At 47.7% G+C, this 18,470-nt stretch overlaps 1 protein-coding gene across 1 annotated transcript in view; it reads right to left on the minus strand.

Annotated features, from left to right (window-relative positions):
• Nucleotides 1–6,631: 6,631 nt before the first annotated feature.
• The window catches only part of STRIP1 (striatin interacting protein 1), a 53,506-nt gene continuing 41,667 nt past the window's right edge, over nucleotides 6,632–18,470 (minus strand). Inside the window, exons 17-21 of the mRNA XM_069756320.1 lie at nucleotides 10,066–10,166; nucleotides 9,920–9,986; nucleotides 9,729–9,833; nucleotides 8,188–8,392; nucleotides 6,632–8,082 (exon numbers count right to left, since the gene is read on the minus strand). Coding sequence (XP_069612421.1) covers nucleotides 7,835–8,082; nucleotides 8,188–8,392; nucleotides 9,729–9,833; nucleotides 9,920–9,986; nucleotides 10,066–10,166 — 726 coding nt within the window. The 3' untranslated portion in view covers nucleotides 6,632–7,834. The remainder of the gene's footprint in view (nucleotides 8,083–8,187; nucleotides 8,393–9,728; nucleotides 9,834–9,919; nucleotides 9,987–10,065; nucleotides 10,167–18,470) is intronic.

Consider the following 18,470-nt stretch of genomic DNA (forward strand, 5'->3'; position numbering starts at 1 on the left):
ACTCCATATTGATCTTGCCAACCGAAGCAAAGGAAGCAAACGGGGAACACCAACCCTCTCCATCTCCAAAAACCCCAGTGGACAATCGATCCTAGCAGAGTAAAGCAAATGACTCTCTGAATTAGGAAGAGGATTAGAATTATTGGGCATCCACTTATTTATCATTTTAACCTGCCCGGCTAGATAATATAAGTAGAAGTCTGGCAAAGCCGCTCCTCCCCCCCGTCTCGGTCTTTGTAGAGTAGATAACCTAAGTTTAGGCCTACTTTTCCCCCATATAAAGGACGTGGTTAGGGAATTTAGAGTCGCAAAGAGGGATTTAGGTATTGGGACAGCACTATGTTGAAGGCAGTAGTTCAACTTGGGAAGCAGTATCATTTTGATCAAATTAATGCGGCCAGCCACAGAGAGAGGGAGTTTATCCCAAGTATTAAATTTAGATTTTACCAGATCAATTAATGGGTAAATGTTAAATTGTAAATCAAATCTACTATGTTGAGACATATGTATTCCTAGATATTTGAAATTAGAGACAATGGGTAACGCCGAGAGAGTCCCGAGACGCAACATTGGGGTATGAGAAAGAGGCATCAGGGCAGACTTATCCCAATTTATATAAAGACCAGAGAATTTGCTAAATTTGTCTATAATTGTTATTACTTTTGGTAGCGTATCCTCTGTTTGATCCATAAATACCACCATATCATCAGCATAGAGGCCAATAATATCTACCCGATCTGCAATGTGTATCCCCTTGATGTCACTGGAGGATCTCATCTGTATTGCCAGAGCCTCTATTGCCAATGCAAATAGAGCAGGGGAGAGAGGGCACCCCTGGCGAGTCCCTCTATGTAAAGAAAAAGGCTCGGATATTGAGCCATTCACTATCATACGCGCCCTAGGTTTCGTATATATTGTTCCTATCCCTTTCAGAAATCTGTCCCCAAAACCATACTTCCGCAAACATGCAAACAGAAAGGACCACTCGAGGGAGTCAAAAGCTTTGGCTGCATCCAGCGATGCCAATGCCCACTTATTATCTGGCTCCAAAGAGCTATATTGAATAACCGATTGGACCCGTCTAATATTGATGGAAGTACTTTTCCCAGGCATAAAGCCTGTTTGATCTGGGTGTATGAGATCTAATATAATTGTATTCAGTCTGGTAGCCAGAATTTTAGTAAAAATCTTGTAATCTACGTTCACCAGGGATATAGGTCGGTACGATCCACAATCGAGAGGATCCTTCCCTTCTTTCCTGAGTACTATAATATTGGCATCATAAAACGTTTCAGGAACAGACTCTCCCCTCCATATTCCCCCGAGTACCTTCAATAGAAGTGGTGCCAACTTGTCCCTGTATTTCCTATATAGCTCAATGGGGAACCCATCAGGACCTGGGGCCTTCCCTGTAGCCATGTCCGCCATAGCCTGCTCCACTTCCTCCAAAGTAAACTCCGCATCCATAAAGGCCTGTTGGGATGGGCTCAACGAGGGAAACGTTATCTCCGATAAATAATCCAAACATTCATTAGTATCAAAACCGCTACCAGATTTATATAACAAATTATAATAATCGTGAAAACCTTGAAGTACCTCATCAGTAGAGGACACTATTGTACCATCAGGCATACGGATTTGTAATATTGTGTTGGATGTATTGTGTTGGCGCACTAAGAAAGCCAAGAGCGTACTGGCCTGGTTCCCCAGCTCAAAATAGGACTGGCGAGTAAAGAATAATTTACGTTTCGATTTAACGTCTATATGTTGGGCATATAATCTCTGGGAGGTGAGCCACTCAGCCCTGTTACTGCTGGTCTGGTTTGCTATATATGTAGCCTCTGAATCCTTTAATCGTTGCTCCATCTCGTCATCCTCCCCCGCCGTCACCCTTTTAATGTAAGAGATTGTAGAGGACAAGCATCCCCTTAAATATGCCTTCAGGGTGTCCCAAAATAAACCAAGATTCTGGGGTTCTGGATGTGCTAAAATAAAACTATTTAATTGTTCGACTGTCCTGTCACTTGAATCTATCAATTTCAACCAAAAAGGGTTTAATTTCCAGGATCTATTGTTATTGGATTGACCATGTTTAAGTTTAAGAATTACTGGACTGTGGTCCGAGATCCCCCTGTTACCATGTTCAATAGTATCCACCTGCAGTGCCACGCCACTAGATCCAAATATATAATCTATACGAGATAAAGATTGTTTAGTGGATGAGTGGCAGGTATACCCTCTATCCTCTGGATGACTCATTCTCCACAAGTCCAACCAACCGCTGCCATCCATAAATAGCGCCAGCTGGGAGGGCGATTGAGGCAAAGACTCCCCGGATACTGTGTTATCCAACCTCACTCTGTCCCTAGAATGGTCCATTACTAGGTTGAAGTCACCCATACAGATAACATTGGCATCTGGATATTTTAAGGAGAAACCTAATGCCATGCGGAGAACCGACATACTAGCAGGGGGAGGATTATAAACACAAAGTATCACATATTCACATGAATTGAGAACTGCATGTACAAAAACAAAGCGGCCTTCCGGATCCCGCCGTGCCTCCCTCGCCTCCCACCTAACCCCCCTGTGTATCAATAAGGAGACCCCTCTTGAGTAGCTAGTATGGAATGCATGGAGCGACCACTGTACCCATGGCTTTTGTATACATCGAACCGTATCCCTAGTCAGGTGTGTCTCCATCAATGCCACGACATGAGGATTGTGTTTTTTGATCTGTGAAAATACTTTAACTTTCTTCCGAGGAGTCTTAATACCCCGTATGTTCCAGGTCATATATATAATTTCAGATCCCATATTTATATAAAAAGAGAAAAATAATATATGTCAACAATATTATACGGGCGTGATCCAGAGACACCCCACAGAGCAAAAAATAAAAAAAATCAATATTGGCGGCAACCATATACATCAAACAGTCAGAACTAGTGCATAAACTCAAACCCAACATAACTTGAACAATAGAGGAGCATGCTTCCATACTCCCACAGTCAAATAGAAACGGGGATACCCTCACTGAATTCAGTGTCCGGTATTGTTGACTTCTTTCGCACCTATGCAAAGAGCTCTATTTATATTGCCATTTGATAAAGAACCCAAATTAGGAGCTTTTTTGGGCTTTGGACCCTCCGTGAGACCGCAACCATTCGGCCACTTCTGCTGGGTCTGTAAAAAATGAAGAGGATCCATCATGGACAATGCGGAGCCGGGCTGGATAGAGCATGGAATAAATTATATTCTTGTCTCGAAGTAGCTTTTTGACTTCCATAAATCGTGCCCGCTGTTTCTGGAGCTCCATGGAGAAATCCGGAAAAATCGATATGATGGAATTGTTGAGTTTAATGGGGCCCTTCTGCCTTGCCAAGCGAAGAATAGCATCTCTGTCTCTGCAATTAAGGAGGCGTGCCAGAAATGGTCGAGGTGGAGTCCCAGGGGGCAGAGGCCTCGTTGGGACCCTATGGGCTCTTTCCACTGAGAATGTTGAGGAGAATCCATCTCCCAGAGTGGACTTAAGCCAATCTTCCAGGAATTGCTCAGGCTGCTGACCCTCCGATCTCTCCGGGAGACCAATAATTCGAATATTATTGCGACGCAGTCTGTTTTCCAAATCATCCGCCTTTTGTTTCCATGCGTTTACGGAACCAGCAGCTTTTGTCAGTTTAGCTTCCATGGGAGTAATAGTATCTTCTATATGTGACACTCTTGTTTCTACCTCCGAAATACGCCCCCTCATAGCCTGCATGTCATGTCGCAAACGACCCACCTCAGTATGTACATCCTCTATTTTTTCCGTAAGAGATGATCTAGTGAGGGAGATAGCCTGCATTAACTGCTCGGATGCTTGTTTAAGAGTCAGCTCGTCTTGTTCTCCCTCCTCGTTGCTATCAGAAGGACGGCTCTTACGCTGGGTAGGTGCAGGATTATTTCTGAGAGTGCGCACATTGTCCGAGGAATCATCTCTGGCAAATTTCCTCAGTTTATCAGCCGCCCCTGCTCCCTTAGAGTGTTGCATGGTGGGCAAGCAGAGAAACTCCACAAAGTAATCCTGGTTGTGATTGCAGATAAACCAAGCTCTAGCTTCAGGTCCTGTATAATGTTATACTGTACGTCAAAGGGGGCCACAGGGCTGACAGACAGTAATGATGAGGGTCGCAGGGTGGTTGTTCAGATGCTCACACAGGCTCTATATAACTGAACGGGCTCTCAGTCCGCGCACAGGGAGGTCAGCAGGAAAGGGGTTAATTCCCAGTTTTATGGTGCTGCTAAACGAAGCGGCTGTATGACAGGGGAGGCACAGGGCCCAATATTTCAGGGCACACACCGCACCACCCCCCCAGTTCCTTATTTGCGTGTTCTCCTTCCAAGCAGCACCGCAGGTATATGAGGCACTGCTCCCTTTGCTGTTAGGGAGCGTGCTATGCTAACGTCCGTCACTCCCGTGGGCACCGCTGTCCCCCTCAGGTCTCCCAACCTCCGTGCACAAGCACCGCTCTCACCGCTGCGATCCTGCCTCCGTTCGCCCCGACGAGAAGAGAGCCCGGCTTCAGCAGGAGACGGCGCCGCGTTCTGTGTCCTGGAGCGCGCGCACCGAAGATGGCCGCCACTGCACGTGGGTCCTCCCGGCCTCTCTGTCCCTGCAGCTCCCGCCGCCTCAGATCACTACGGCAGCCGTCCGGAGGGCTCACAAGGTTCCTCTAAGTGTGGGGTCTCAGCCCCTGTCGGTTCTGTTTGCGGGGATTAGATATATGTGGCAGGATGGAATCAGGATTTATGGAGCTCTCACTCAGTGCGTCCTTCTTCTCCGGCTACATAGCCACGCCCCCCCTTTCTGACCCATTTTAGCGTTTAAATTGTACTTTACATAATTATAAGATTTCATTTACGATACTATATTACCAGTTATAATATAGGAATGGTAAGCCTGCCAATTTGCTGGCAAAATTACACTTCATTGACTAGCTTTTGCTCATCTTCTACAGCCATAGCGCTGCAACTCCAGTCTTTGGTAACAGGCTGCAGTGGTGATATCAATCACTACAGAACACATGACCACTGCAGCCAATTACTGGTCTCGGCAGTTCACTCACTACATTGGTAGTGCCCAGTCCCAGTTATACTTCAGCCTGGGACTGGCCTCACCAGTTTATTTTCTTTAAATTTTAGCTTTGTGCAGGTGCAGCTCATAGAATTTCACTGGAGATTCACTTAAAGGCTCGTTCACATGATGATATTTTTGGTCTCAGTGCTGTCTATGGAAAAAACGGATAGCACTCATGGCAATGTTATTCAGAGGGGCAATGAACATGAGCACTTTTTTTTTTTTTCACTGACCGAAGGTGTGTGGAGAACGAAAAAAAAAAAAAAAAAATCGCCCTACTATCTGTAAATTGGAAGAGACTTGCCCATTAAAGTCTGTGGGTGCTTGAAAAAAAAAAAAGAAGAAAAATCAGATGTGACACTGACTCACAGTATGGCAAGTGATTTTTAGGGATACATTGCTGTTCTGTAACATAGGAAACTGTAAATGGTGTAAATGATTAGTAAATCCAGCTGTAAAAAACAAAACAAAACACTGATTTCACAAAGTGAGAAAAAAAAACCCTAACTTTTCTGGATGAAACTCTATGGGTATGTTCACATGAGCATATAAACAAACAGTGGATATAAAAAGTCTACACACCCCTGTAAAATAGCAGGGTTTTGTGTGGGAAAAAAAAATAATCATTTCAAAACATTTAACACCTAGAATCAGTACAATTCAGTTGAAGAACAAACTGAAATCTTTTGAAAAATTAAAAACTAAAATAATGTGGTGGAAAAATCTTAATTTAATGCATCGTTGAAGTACCTTTTGAATTTATGACAGCATTCAGTATTTTTGATTCTCTTCTGGTGAATCCATTTTTTTTGTTGATTTGGAGGTACGACTAGGGTTGCTGTTGTGCTGAGATCTCTCTGCATTTTCAGCTTTTTAGCACAAACCTGAAGGTTTTTATGCAATATGACTGATATTTGGAACTGTTCATAATTCCCTCCACTTGGCTACCAAAAAGAGCCCCAAATCATAATGCTGCCTCCACCATGCTTCAATGTGGGTATGAAGATTTTTTTTGTTGATGTACAAAGTGTTTGCACCAAACATTTATTTTGAAATTATGATCTGATGAGACTAAGATTGAACTTTTTGGCCATGACTCACTTTCCCGTATTCTTTTGGTAGACTTTATGTAGGTTTTGGTAAAACAGAGCCAGGCCTTGATGTTTGTGTTTTTTTTTTTTTTTTTAAGAAAGGTCTTCAGTCTTGCTCTCCTATCCCATATTTATTCCACTTCTTGATTGAAATTATTTTGTACCCTTCTCCTGACTGAACTTTCAACAATAAGATCCTTTTGCTGTGCTGTACGCCGTTTACAGACCATGGCTTTTCAAGTAAAATACAACTACAAAAAAGCCAGTAAAATCCTACTAGATCAGCTGAACTTAATATGGGGTTAAATCAAAATCACTATAAATAAAGGCAGCTGTGCACTCACTACTATTTAACAATCTTATTTGTGAAGGGGTTAGAATTAATCAATTCTAAAAGAGTAATCACACTTATGCAACCACATTAATTTGTTTTTTTTATTGCCCCCCTCAAAGTGAATTTACGGTAGTTTGTTTTCCAATGGATTTGTACAGATTATAAATGACATTAAGGGAGTAAAAAGCACTGAAGATTTTTTTTTTCTTTTTTACACGAGAGAAACCTGGCATTTTAAGAGGGGTGTATAGAGTTTTTATACCCACTATAGATCTAGACATTTTAAGTGATGGGATATTTATAGTTGCAGCTAATAACTGCTAGGATTCGCTTACTATACCACCTCTCTCTAATAAAGAGCACAAGTGATATTTTCGTGTACTTTCGAAAAAGAGGGTGGCGCCTAGCAGGAAGAGTCAGAGCTTCCAGAAGACATCTGATAGAGCATGATATTTTCCTATAGTTCACAAGACGTCCATGACCGACACACTGTCTACACACAACAGCGTGTACAGAAATGTCAGACAAGAGCTCACACATCACAGCAGTCTATAATTGGAAGGGGAATGAATAAATGGAACACAGCTGATGAAAAATGCTAGTGATTTAGCCTTATATGTGAAAAAAAAATAAGTATGGGAGCACCATTTTAAATACTGAGCCTACAAAATGAAAGAATAATAAAAGAGTACAGAAGTCCATGCTGATCACTTCAATTAATCCACATTTAGTATAATATAAGGTATTCCAAATTGCAACTTATCCTCCTTTATGTCTGGCCAGATATTTTGTATGAGCTGCTAAAATATATTTAAAGCTTAAGTCACAGAAATATAAAGACACATAATACGTTCCTTGAACAAGAGGAATGTTTGTTCAAAACCATAATAAATAGTTCCCCGATGTACATTGCACTCCGCATCTGGTACTACGATGCAATTGACAATACATAAAATATAAATATTTGTTACCCTATAAATCACCCTAATCTTTCCCTCGGTCGATAGATGGAAGGTCAGATAGAAATTGACCTCTTGAAGCAGAAATATTACATATACATATGGAGTGATAATTTGGAGTGAACTAAAATCTGCAGAAGGAAAAACACTAAAGAAGGGCAAGCCCTTTTCGAAAACCATTCATATTTACACTGCATCTAAAACGTATAGACTGTAGCCATTTGGCCCAGATACATTAGGGAATGGCAATAAGAGGCCGTTTTTGAAGCGTAACTAGTGTTATAAATGCGATATGGAGAAGTAATTTCTCATCATTGGGCAGATGTTCTAGTTATTGCAGCAGCTCTTCCCACGATATGGGCTTCGAGAACACTTCTCTCTCTAGCCACAAGTCATAGTTCATCTGGAAGTCTTCTGGTAGCTCCACGTGTTGGCCAAGCACACTCTGGAGACAGTTGTCTACAGGAAGGAACTCCGGGTTTCTATGAGTCCGATCATAACGGCGAGAGTTGAAGCGCTCAATGTTGGCTCTGAGTGCACATTCCTCGGCTTGAAAATCCCAGGGTCGAGCATCAAGATCTATGTCCAAAGCAAGGAAAAAAAAAAAAAAAAAAACCATGGTAAGATCTCTTGCCTATATTTCCACAAGACAAATATCAATCATTACGGTTTTTATCATCATACCATTTCCATACGCCCAATCGTCATTCAGACGATGTCTCACTTTCTGGTAAATGGCTGACATAGTTTTCATGTTGCTTTTTCTCCACTGACGTCCTAAGTACTTGGTCTGTACTTTCAGCAACTTAAGTACATACAGCTGCATCATTGCCTGCTTCACTTTAAGAGCCCTTTTTAGGATGGGCGCAGACTTAAAGACCACAAGCATCTATGGAAGACAAGGGAAGATAGGGAAATGTTATCTACAATCAAAACAATAGAAGTTATTTCAGTCAATCAGATCCACGTGAAAGCCAGGACCCAAGGTTTTCACACTGCATCACACTTCCTCCATAGGCTCTTCCTCTTTCTGTAGCACATCATATTGTCACCTTTCCCCTCCCGAAAAAACTGAAGCACTGACATTATCCAGATGATGTAAATAATGGGGTTCGTCAGCCTACCTTTTTCTATTGCCCTGTGCTGTAGCGCATACCCATGGTATTTGCCAGGTCATGGGTAAGTGTGATTCCTTAAAAGGGAACCTGTTTTGGTGGAAATGGTATCTGATCTGCCATCACAATGTTACAGTACAAAAGATCAAACCCTGGCACACTCAAAAATTTTGTAAGCAACAAATTCTTCACTTTTTTGATTAGGCTACGTTCACATTTGCGTTACGTCGGGCGCAGGTTCGGCGACGCATAGCAACGCATGTGTCATGCGCCCCTATATTTAACATGGGGGCGCATGGACATGCGTTGTATTGCGTTTTGTGACGCATGCGTCATTTTTGGTGCAAGCGTCAGGGCGCAGAGGACGCAGCAAGTTGCATTTTTTTTGCGTCCAAAATCATGCCAAAAAAGGACGCATGCGTTACAAAACAATGCGTTTTGCATGCGTTCTTGTTTGCGCTGTGTCACCGACGCAGCACCGCATAACGCAAATGTGAATGTAGCCTTAGTTTATCTTTTACAAAAAAGAAGTTTCCAAACAATGTTTTGGCTCAGGCACGAGCCTTTATCAGGAAGACGTTTGTTGAGCCTGAATTTTTCGATTATCTTATAGCTACTGTCAGGAATGGTCTTTTTACCAACTTCCTAGGAATGCATGTGTATTAAGGTGGACATAGCCTTTGTATCACGTGGAAGGCTGCAGCTGGCATGTGACTCCCACCCTGTGTCCTTGTTGGTGACCGCTTCTATGCCTCTGTGTGTCCATTCTTTTACGTCCATGTGTGATCTGTTTTCTAACAACTATATTAAAACATGTACATGATCACATAGTTTCCCAGGATTATAATAGAAATCAATCCATGAAAACTGAATGTCCGTGTGGGATCCGATATTTTGTTTCTCGCATCCATAGATTTCAATGTGTTACTCTCATCAGAGACTTGTATGACTGTAGTGCATGCTGAGATCAGTTATAGTCATGCAATATTTCATTTAAAAGGACATTGATGCATTACATAAGTATCTGCTGTGAAGAAACATTATACTGTATATTGTAACAAAGTACATTACAATAAACAAAACAAAGAAGAACAAGAGCTTGTCCCTCACCATGGTCCTAGAGTGTTTCCACTTGGTCAGCTTATTCAGGATGCGTAGAAGATTTATGCATGAAAACAAGTTCCGCCAGCAAAATCGATTATTATCTCCGGCTTCCTTTAAGGAGACGACAAGACCAGTCAATAAAAAAAAAAAAAAAAAAATCGTACGATTCAATCTGCATTTATGAATTCACTGCTTACCAGGCTTTCTGCCGTGAGCTCCGGCAGCTCATGGACCACACAGTATGGGTAGTCAAGAACTGAAATACTATAGAAAAAAAATCAATCAATGTGAAAAATGGAATTTGATCAGAAAACTAATGGTATTTACCCCCCACCTCAATTACCTGTTTTTGGCAGTGATGTAGGACATTATATTTTGATTAAAAAATTTCAATATTAAAGGAATGCAATTTGCAAACACGAGGTGCTGAGCCATATACTCCATCTGTGGGAAGCAGAACGACGGAATTAATATTTGTTAGATTTTGTTCTTCTACCTGGCATGCACATATTCTTTAAAGGGAGCCTGTCCCATCATAAAAGTAGTCTGATCTGTGGACAGAGTGGTGTACAGAAGGAGAAAGAGCAGAATTGTGTATGTTTTTATTAGAACATATTCAGTATTACTTGTATTTTATTCATTGAAATCCCTGGTGTTTGTGTGCATGAGTCCAGTGGGCGGTCCTACCAGTGACTGACAGCTCTCTCTGCAAGTACAGTCATACAGGGAAGAATGTCAATCACTGGAGTAAAAACAGGATTTTTGGTTGCTTACCGTAAAATCTGTTTCTTGAAGCCTCCATTGGGGGACACAGGAACCATGGGTGTATGCTGCTGCCACTAGGAGGCTGACACTATGCAAATAAAAAAGTTAGCTCCTCCTCTGCAGTGTACACCCCACCGACTGGCATTATACTCTCCAGTTAGTGAGAAAGCAGTAGGAGATAATGAAACAAGGTTGAAAAACCATAAACACAAACTTGAGAACTGTAACTCGAGAACAGACATAGAACAGATAACAACAGAAAACATTGGGAGGGAGCTGTGTCCCCCAATGGAGGCTTCAAGAAACAGATTTTACGGTAAGCAACCAAAAATCCTGTTTTCTTTATCGCCTCTCATTGGGGGACACAGGAACCATGGGACGTCCCAAAGCAGTCCCAAGGGCGGGAAAAACAGACTTCCATCAGGTCAGAGGACTCACCACTGCCGCCTGCAGGATCCTTCTGCCTAGGCTGGCGTCCGCCGATGCATAGGTATGGACCTTGTAAAATTTGGCGAACGTGTGGATGGAAGACCAAGTTGCCGCTTTGCAAAGCTGTAGGGCGGAAGCCCTGTGGTGCACCGCCCAGGAGGCGCCGACTGCCCGGGTAGAGTGAGCCTTAATCCCAGGAGGGGGCACTCTGTTCTTGACCCGGTAAGCCTCCAAAATTGCCATTCTGATCCATCGAGCAATAGTCGCTTTAGAAGCCGGCTGGCCTCTGCGCGTGCCATCAGGAATGACGAAAAAGGAATCCGTCTTCCGGAAAGAGGATGTTCTATCCAGATAAATCCTCACTGCCCTGACGAGGTCTAGCTTGTTCAACGATCGCTCCAGAGGATGAGTCGGAGCTGGACAAAAGGAAGGTAGAACGATGTCCTCGTTGAGGTGGAAGGTGGAAACCACCTTAGGAAGAAAAGAAGGTGGGGTTCGGAAGACCACCTTGTCCTGGTGAATGACCAAAAACGGAGGGCAGCAAGACAGTGCCGCCAGCTCGGAAACGCGGCGAATGGACGTGATGGCCACAAGAAAAGCCACCTTCCAAGATAAAACTGATAGAGGAATCTCCCTAAGAGGTTCAAAGGGAGAAACCTTTAAAACGTCCAGTACCAGGTTTAGGTCCCATGCCTCCACAGGGGCCCTGTACGGCGGGACGGCGTGGGCTACCCCCTGAAAGAAGGTCTTAACCTGTGGCCGAGAGGCCAAGGTCTTCTGAAAGAGGATGGAAAGCGCCGAGACCTGACCCTTCAGGGAACTAAGAGCCAGGCCCGAATCCAGCCCTGCCTGAAGGAAGGCCAAAAGAGAAGGCAGGGAAAAAACCATAGGCGGAACGCGGTTGGACTCGCACCAACGGAAGTAGGCCTTCCAGGTGCGGTAGTAGATCCTGGAAGAAGGCTTCCGAGCCTGAATCATGGTGTGAATCACCCGGTCCGAAAGGCCGGACGCTCTTAGAACCGCGGTCTCAACAGCCACGCCGTTAAACTGAGCGACCGAGAATTCGGGTGGCAGATCGGACCCTGGGACAGCAGATCGGGCCTGTCTGGAAGGCGCCAGGGAGCGTCCGCGAGAAGGTTGACGAGCTCCGCGAACCAAGCTCTCCTGGGCCAATCCGGGGCGATCAGAATGACCGGCACCCCTTCCGCTTTGATCTTCTTCAAAAGTTTGGGAAGTAATGGAAGGGGTGGGAACAGGTAGGGCAGCTCGAACTGTGACCAAGGAATGGCCAGAGCATCGACGCCCACTGCGAGAGGATCGCGGGACCTGGAGACGAACTGCGGAACCTTCCTGTTGATTCGAGACGCCGTGAGATCCACATCCGGAGTTCCCCATCGAAGACAAATCTGATGGAAGACCTCCGGATGCAAGGACCATTCCCCTGCCGCGAGAGCCTCGCGGCTGAGGAAGTCGGCGGCCCAGTTTTCCACGCCGGGGATATGCACCGCGGATATCACCGGAACCATTGCCTCTGCCCAAATGAGGATCTTGGATACCTCGGCAAGGGCCAAGGAGCTCCGAGTCCCCCCCTGATGGTTGACATATGCCACAGTCGTGGCGTTGTCCGTCTGGACCCGGACTGGAAGGCCCCTGAGGATCCTTTTCCAATGGCGGAGGGACAGAAAGATGGCCCGAATTTCGAGGACGTTGATCGGCAGAGAAGACTCCTGCGGCGACCAACGGCCCTGAACCGTCAGGTGGCGAAAAATCGCACCCCAGCCGATCAGGCTGGCGTCCGTTGTCACCACCTGCCAGTGAACCGGAAGGAAGGACCTGCCCTGGGAGATGAGAGGTGACGTCAGCCACCAGTTGAGAGACCGCTTGACCCGAAAGGAGAGTCTGATCGGCCGATCCAGGGAGAAGACCGACCTGTCCCACTGAGACAGAATGGCTTGCTGAAGGGGTCGAGAATGGAATTGTGCGAAGGGAATCGCTTCCAAGGTAGCTACCATCCTCCCCAGAACCTTCATGGCCGATCGGAGGGAGGGAGGCCGAGGACCCTGGAGCAAGCGTATGTCCCGACAAAGGGTGGATCTCTTGTCCTTGGGAAGGAAGACTCTGGACTGATGAGTGTCGAAAAGCATGCCCAGAAAGATGATGCGCTGAGAAGGAATAAGGCAGGACTTTTTCCGGTTGACCAGCCACCCGAAACGGGATAACGTGTCGAGAACAATGGACAGGCTTTCGTGGGCCTGAGCAAAGGACGGAGCCTTGATGAGGATGTCGTCGAGGTATGGAAACAGAACCAAGCCTCTGACTCTTAAGATGGCCATCAGCGCCGCCATGATTTTCGTGAACACCCTTGGCGCGGTTGCGAGGCCGAACGGCAGGGCGACGAACTGAAAATGATCTTGTTGCACTGCAAAGCGCAGGAAACGGTGATGTCCGGGAAATATCGGAACATGTAGGTAGGCGTCCTGGATATCTATAGAGCATAGAAATTCCTGAGCCTCCATGGAAGCAATTACTGAACGAAGGGATTCCATCCTGAAGTGTCTCAGGTGAACCCTCCTGTTCAGCAATTTGAGGTCCAGAATGGGACGAACCTTGCCGTCTTTTTTCGGTACCACAAAGAGGTTCGAGTAGAAGCCTGTGTACCGTTCCTTTTCTGGGACGGGAACGATTACCCCGGATTTGAGCAGAGAAGCGATGGCTGCGAAGAAGCCCGGAACCAGAGCGGGATCTTTTGGAGGACGGGATTGGAAGAAACGATCCCTGGGTCGGGAGGCGAACTCTATTTTGTATCCCGAGGATACAACTTCCCTGACCCATGCATCCTCTACTGCGGAAATCCAGACGTCCCTGAAACGGAGAAGACGGCCCCCCAACTTGGGAGTTGGGCTGGAGTCTTGCCAAGAGTCATGCGGAGGTGGATCTTCCAGTCCTGGGCCTGGACGATCTACCCTGGGAAAAGCGAGGACGCCAGGACGGAGTGGGCCTGAAGGACACCGCCTTCCTCTCTTGACGTGCCTGTGGCCTCTGTTGCTGCTGGGAAAAGGAGTTCGACGCAGCGAAGCGCCGAAAAGGCCGAAAGGAGCGAAACTGCCGTCTAGGAGGAGGGCGACGAGGTTTAGCCTGGGGGAGAAGAGAACTTGTACCCCCGGTGGCGTCCTTAATGATTTGGTCCAGCTGGGAACCAAAGAGACGAGAGCCCTGGAAGGGCAGACTAGTGAGGGACTTTTTGGAGGACAAGTCCGCCTGCCAGGCCTTGAGCCAAACGGTCCGGCGGATGGCAACGGCATTGCTGGAAGCCTGAGCCGCACACGACGCGACATCCAGGGAGGCGGAAACCAGGTATTCACCAGCGTGGGAAATCTGGTTGGCAAGTTCCGCCAATTGCGCGGGAGGTGCCCCGTCAAGGATACCTCGCCGTAGATCCTTGGCCCATTTTGAGATGGATTTTGAAGCCCAGGTGGAAGCAAAGGCTGGGCATAGCGCTGCTGAAGCTGCTTCAAAGGCAGATTTCGCGAAGGATTCTATAACTCTGTCGTTAGAATCCTTCAGAGACGCTCCGCCGGACAGTGGAAGCACCGTGTTGGTGGACAGCCTGGAAACAGGGGGATCCACCGAGGGAGAGACCGTCCAATTGGCGGTAAGTTCTGGTGAAAACGGATATAACACCCCCAGGCGTTTTCCCCTCTGAAAACGTCTGGTTGGATTCTCTCTCTCTCTGGCCAGGATTTCCTCGAATTCAGGATGAGGAGCGAAAAATTTTGAAGGTGATTTGGCCCGTCTAAACGAAACCGCCTGATCTGCGGGTTCCGTAGCGGGATCCTGAATGCCACAGGTTTGGTTTATAGCCCGAATGAGGTTCTGGACCGTCTCACTCATGGTGGCGATCTGGTTAGGATCCAGCTCCGAAATATCCTCTGAGGGCGCATCAGATAATGCCTCGCCTGACTCAGGGGAGGAGGATCGGTGGGACACCAACCGCGGGGGAGGGCCGTGCGGCGAGATGGAACGCGAAGAGGACTCAGACCGACATTCCTGTCTGGACCTTTTGTAGCTTAGCAAGGAGGTCTCGGGCGGCGGTTCCTGCGACCCGCTGGCCACGGCAGGGGTCTGCAGGGGTAACCGATCCAGCGCGGACACCAGGGTTTGAGATACCCGTGTTAAATCGGCCACCGATTGGAACAGAGAGGCGGCCCAGCCTGGGATGGGGGGATCACTCTCGGGCGGAACAGCCGGAGGATCCTGGGCGGTGGGAACAATTGGGTTGCTGCAGGACTGACACAGCGGGGAGGACTGACCTGAGGGAAGTTTGCTGTTACAGGACGAACATGCAAAGTACGTGACTAAGGCAGAAGATGAAGAAGTAGGGGGAAGAGAGCGGCCCCCTTTAGAAGACATTTTGAGAGATCCCTGAAGATGCCAGTGGGTTAGGGGACAGTGGGGCAGAGAAGGGTGTCAGTCTGCAGTGCAGCTACTCACGGACCCGGTCCTGGAAGATGTCCCACTTGTCCTCGGCGGAGGACTTCCCTGAGGTGCTGATTCTGCGATGCTGAGCCACAGAAGATGCGAGTGAAGGAGCGTGGCGCGCTGTGTGAGGCACTGCGAGGGCTGCTGCTGCTGCTGAGAGAAGCGGTGCACACCGGCCGAGAGATCCACGAGGAAGGGGGTGGAGCCAGACGCAGAGGCGCCGGTGGGCAGGGCGCAGAATGTCGGGCGGGAAAAAGCCCGCCTGCAGGGGCGGAAATGGAGAGGCCGACAAACCGGAAGTAGGCCCCGGCGGCCGAGAAAAGAAGCCGCGGCGCCGAAATAGCGCACCGGAACGATGCGGCGAGAGGAAGGCTGAGCCGCAGGCGCCGCGGCCTGCTAGGCTGCGCCGCTGAAGGGCGCCGCAGAAAACACCCTCCTGCGGCGCCAGAGCGATGCGCCGCAGGGGAAAGCGGCGCGAGCGCCTGCAGAGCTGCGCCGCAGAAGGGGCCGCAGATAACAACCCCCTGCGGCGCCAGAACAATGCGCCGCAGACCGCCTGCAGGGCTGCTGCGCTGAAGATGTGTCCCCGCCGGTCTAGGGATCCGGCCACAGAGGATAAGAGCGCGGTGGCCTAAAAGGGGCCCCGCGCTGAGACAGAAGGCCCCTGTCAGAAAGGGAGGAGAAAGAATACCGGCCGTCACTGGAAGATACAGTCAATGACCGGGTAAGAAAACGACAGGGAGCCTCTAACAAGAACCCCCCTAACAAAGATCTGGGATCGGAAGGGAGAGAATACTCACCTAAAAACATCCACGCCGGTACTAACCTTAAAAGGGGGTGAGACGTCCAGGGGCTAATGGACGTCCTCGTCTCCGCCGACCGACAGGCTCTGGTGGGCGAGTGGGTGGGGGACGGAACCAGGACCGGACTTCTGAGCACGCTTCTGTGCTAGGATCTTGGTCCTGGAGAGGGATCTATGAGGATACGGGGTGGCAGTACACGCCGTACTCATAGTCCGTTTTGTGGGACTACAGGTGTGACTGCTCACCCTGTAACCCTCCGGGAAACCTGTAAAGGAAACGACGCACATTGAGGTAGATAAGGGTCTAATGAAAGACCCGTGTCCACCTCCTACTGACACTAAGCTAAACTGAAGAGTATAATGCCAGTCGGTGGGGTGTACACTGCAGAGGAGGAGCTAACTTTTTTATTTGCATAGTGTCAGCCTCCTAGTGGCAGCAGCATACACCCATGGTTCCTGTGTCCCCCAATGAGAGGCGATAAACAAATCGCCCACTGGACTCATGCATAAAAACACCAGGGATTTTGATAACTAAAACAGGATTTTTGGTTGCTTACCGTAAAATCTGTTTCTCAGAGCCTTCATTGGGGGACACAGGAACCATGGGTGTATGCTGCTGCCACTAGGAGGCTGACACTATGCAAATAAAAAAGGTAGCTCCTCCTCTGCAGTATACACCCTACCGACAGGAAGTAGGATATTCAGTTAGTGAGAAAGCAGTAGGAGAAGTAACGTGTAAAAGAGAAAGAATAATAATAATATAATAATAAACTTTATCTACATAGCGACAACAAATTCCACGGCGCTCCATAGATTAACAGTTTCAAACACTCAAAGAGTGTTCAAATAACTCAAACGTATACAGTAAACAGAGCTGTTCAACTTGGGAGGGTGCTGTGTCCCCCAATGAAGGCTCCGAGAAACAGATTTTACGGTAAGCAACCAAAAATCCTGTTTTCTCTATCGCCTTTCATTTGGGGACACAGGAACCATGGGACGTCCCAAAGCAGTCCCTGGGGTGGGAAAAACATACTTCCATCAGGTCCGAGGACTCAGCACTGCCGCCTGCAGGATCCTTCTGCCCAGGCTGGAGTCTGCCGTAGTTCGGCGAAAACATGTGGATGGAAGACCAGGTTGCCGCTTTGCAAAGCCGTCGGCGAAAGCCCTGTGACGTACCGCACTGGAAGCGCCGACTGCCCGGGTACAGTGAGCCTTTATCTCAGGAGGGGGCACTCTGTTCTAGACCCGGTAAGCTTCCAAAATTGCCATTCTAATCGAGCGAGCAATAGTCGCCTTGGAAGCCGGCAGGCCTCTACGCACGCCATCAGGGATAGCGAACAGAGAATCCATCTTTCGGAAAGCGGCCGTGCTAGCCAGGGAGAAACTCACTGCCCTGACGAGGTCCAGCCTGTTCCACTATCGCTCCAGAGGATGATTCGGAGCTGGACAAAGGAAGGTAGAACGATGTCCTCGTTGAGGTGGAAAGATGAAAACCACCTCGGAAAGGAAGGAAGGCGGAGGCCTGGGACCACCTTGTCCTTGTGGAAAATCAAGAAAGGAGGTCGGCAAGAAATGGCCGCCAACTCAAAAACGCGGCAGATCGAAGCGATGGACCTGAGAAAAGCCACCTTCCGAGATAGAACTGACAGGGAAAAACTCCCTGAGAGGCTCAAAGGGGAAACCCCTAAGAACAACCAACACAACCTTTAAATCCCATGAATCCACAGAGGCCCTGTACGGAGGGACAGCGTGGGCTACTCCTTGAAGGAAGGTCTTAACCTGTGGCTGAGAAGATAACGTCTTCTTAAAAGGGAAGAAGAGCGCAGGAACCTGGCCCTTTAGGGAATTGAGAGCGAAGCCCGAATCCAGTCCTGCCTGAAGGAAAACCAAATGGAAGGCAGGGAAAAGGACATAGGTGAAAAGCGGGTGGGCTCGCATGAACGAAAGTCTTCCAGGTACGATAGTAGAACCTGGAAGACAACGAAGGCTTCCTAGCCTGGATTGTAGTGTGACTCATCCGGGTCAAAAGGCCGGACGCTCTTATAACTGTGGCGTCCACAGCCAAGCCGTAAACTGAGCGACCGATAATTCGGGTGGCAAATCAGACCCTGGAGGCCAAAGCGTAGGCGCCCACGCGGGAGGATCGCGAGATCTGGAGACGAACCAAAGGAACCTTCCTGTTCCTTCGGGACGCAGAGAGGTCCACGTCTGGAGTCCCCCATCGAAGACAAATCTGATGGAAGACCTCCTGATGCAAGGACCATAACCCTGCC

This window comes from Ranitomeya imitator, chromosome 3 (assembly GCF_032444005.1).
Source record: "Ranitomeya imitator isolate aRanImi1 chromosome 3, aRanImi1.pri, whole genome shotgun sequence".
In the NCBI taxonomy this organism is placed as follows: Eukaryota; Metazoa; Chordata; class Amphibia; order Anura; family Dendrobatidae; genus Ranitomeya; species Ranitomeya imitator.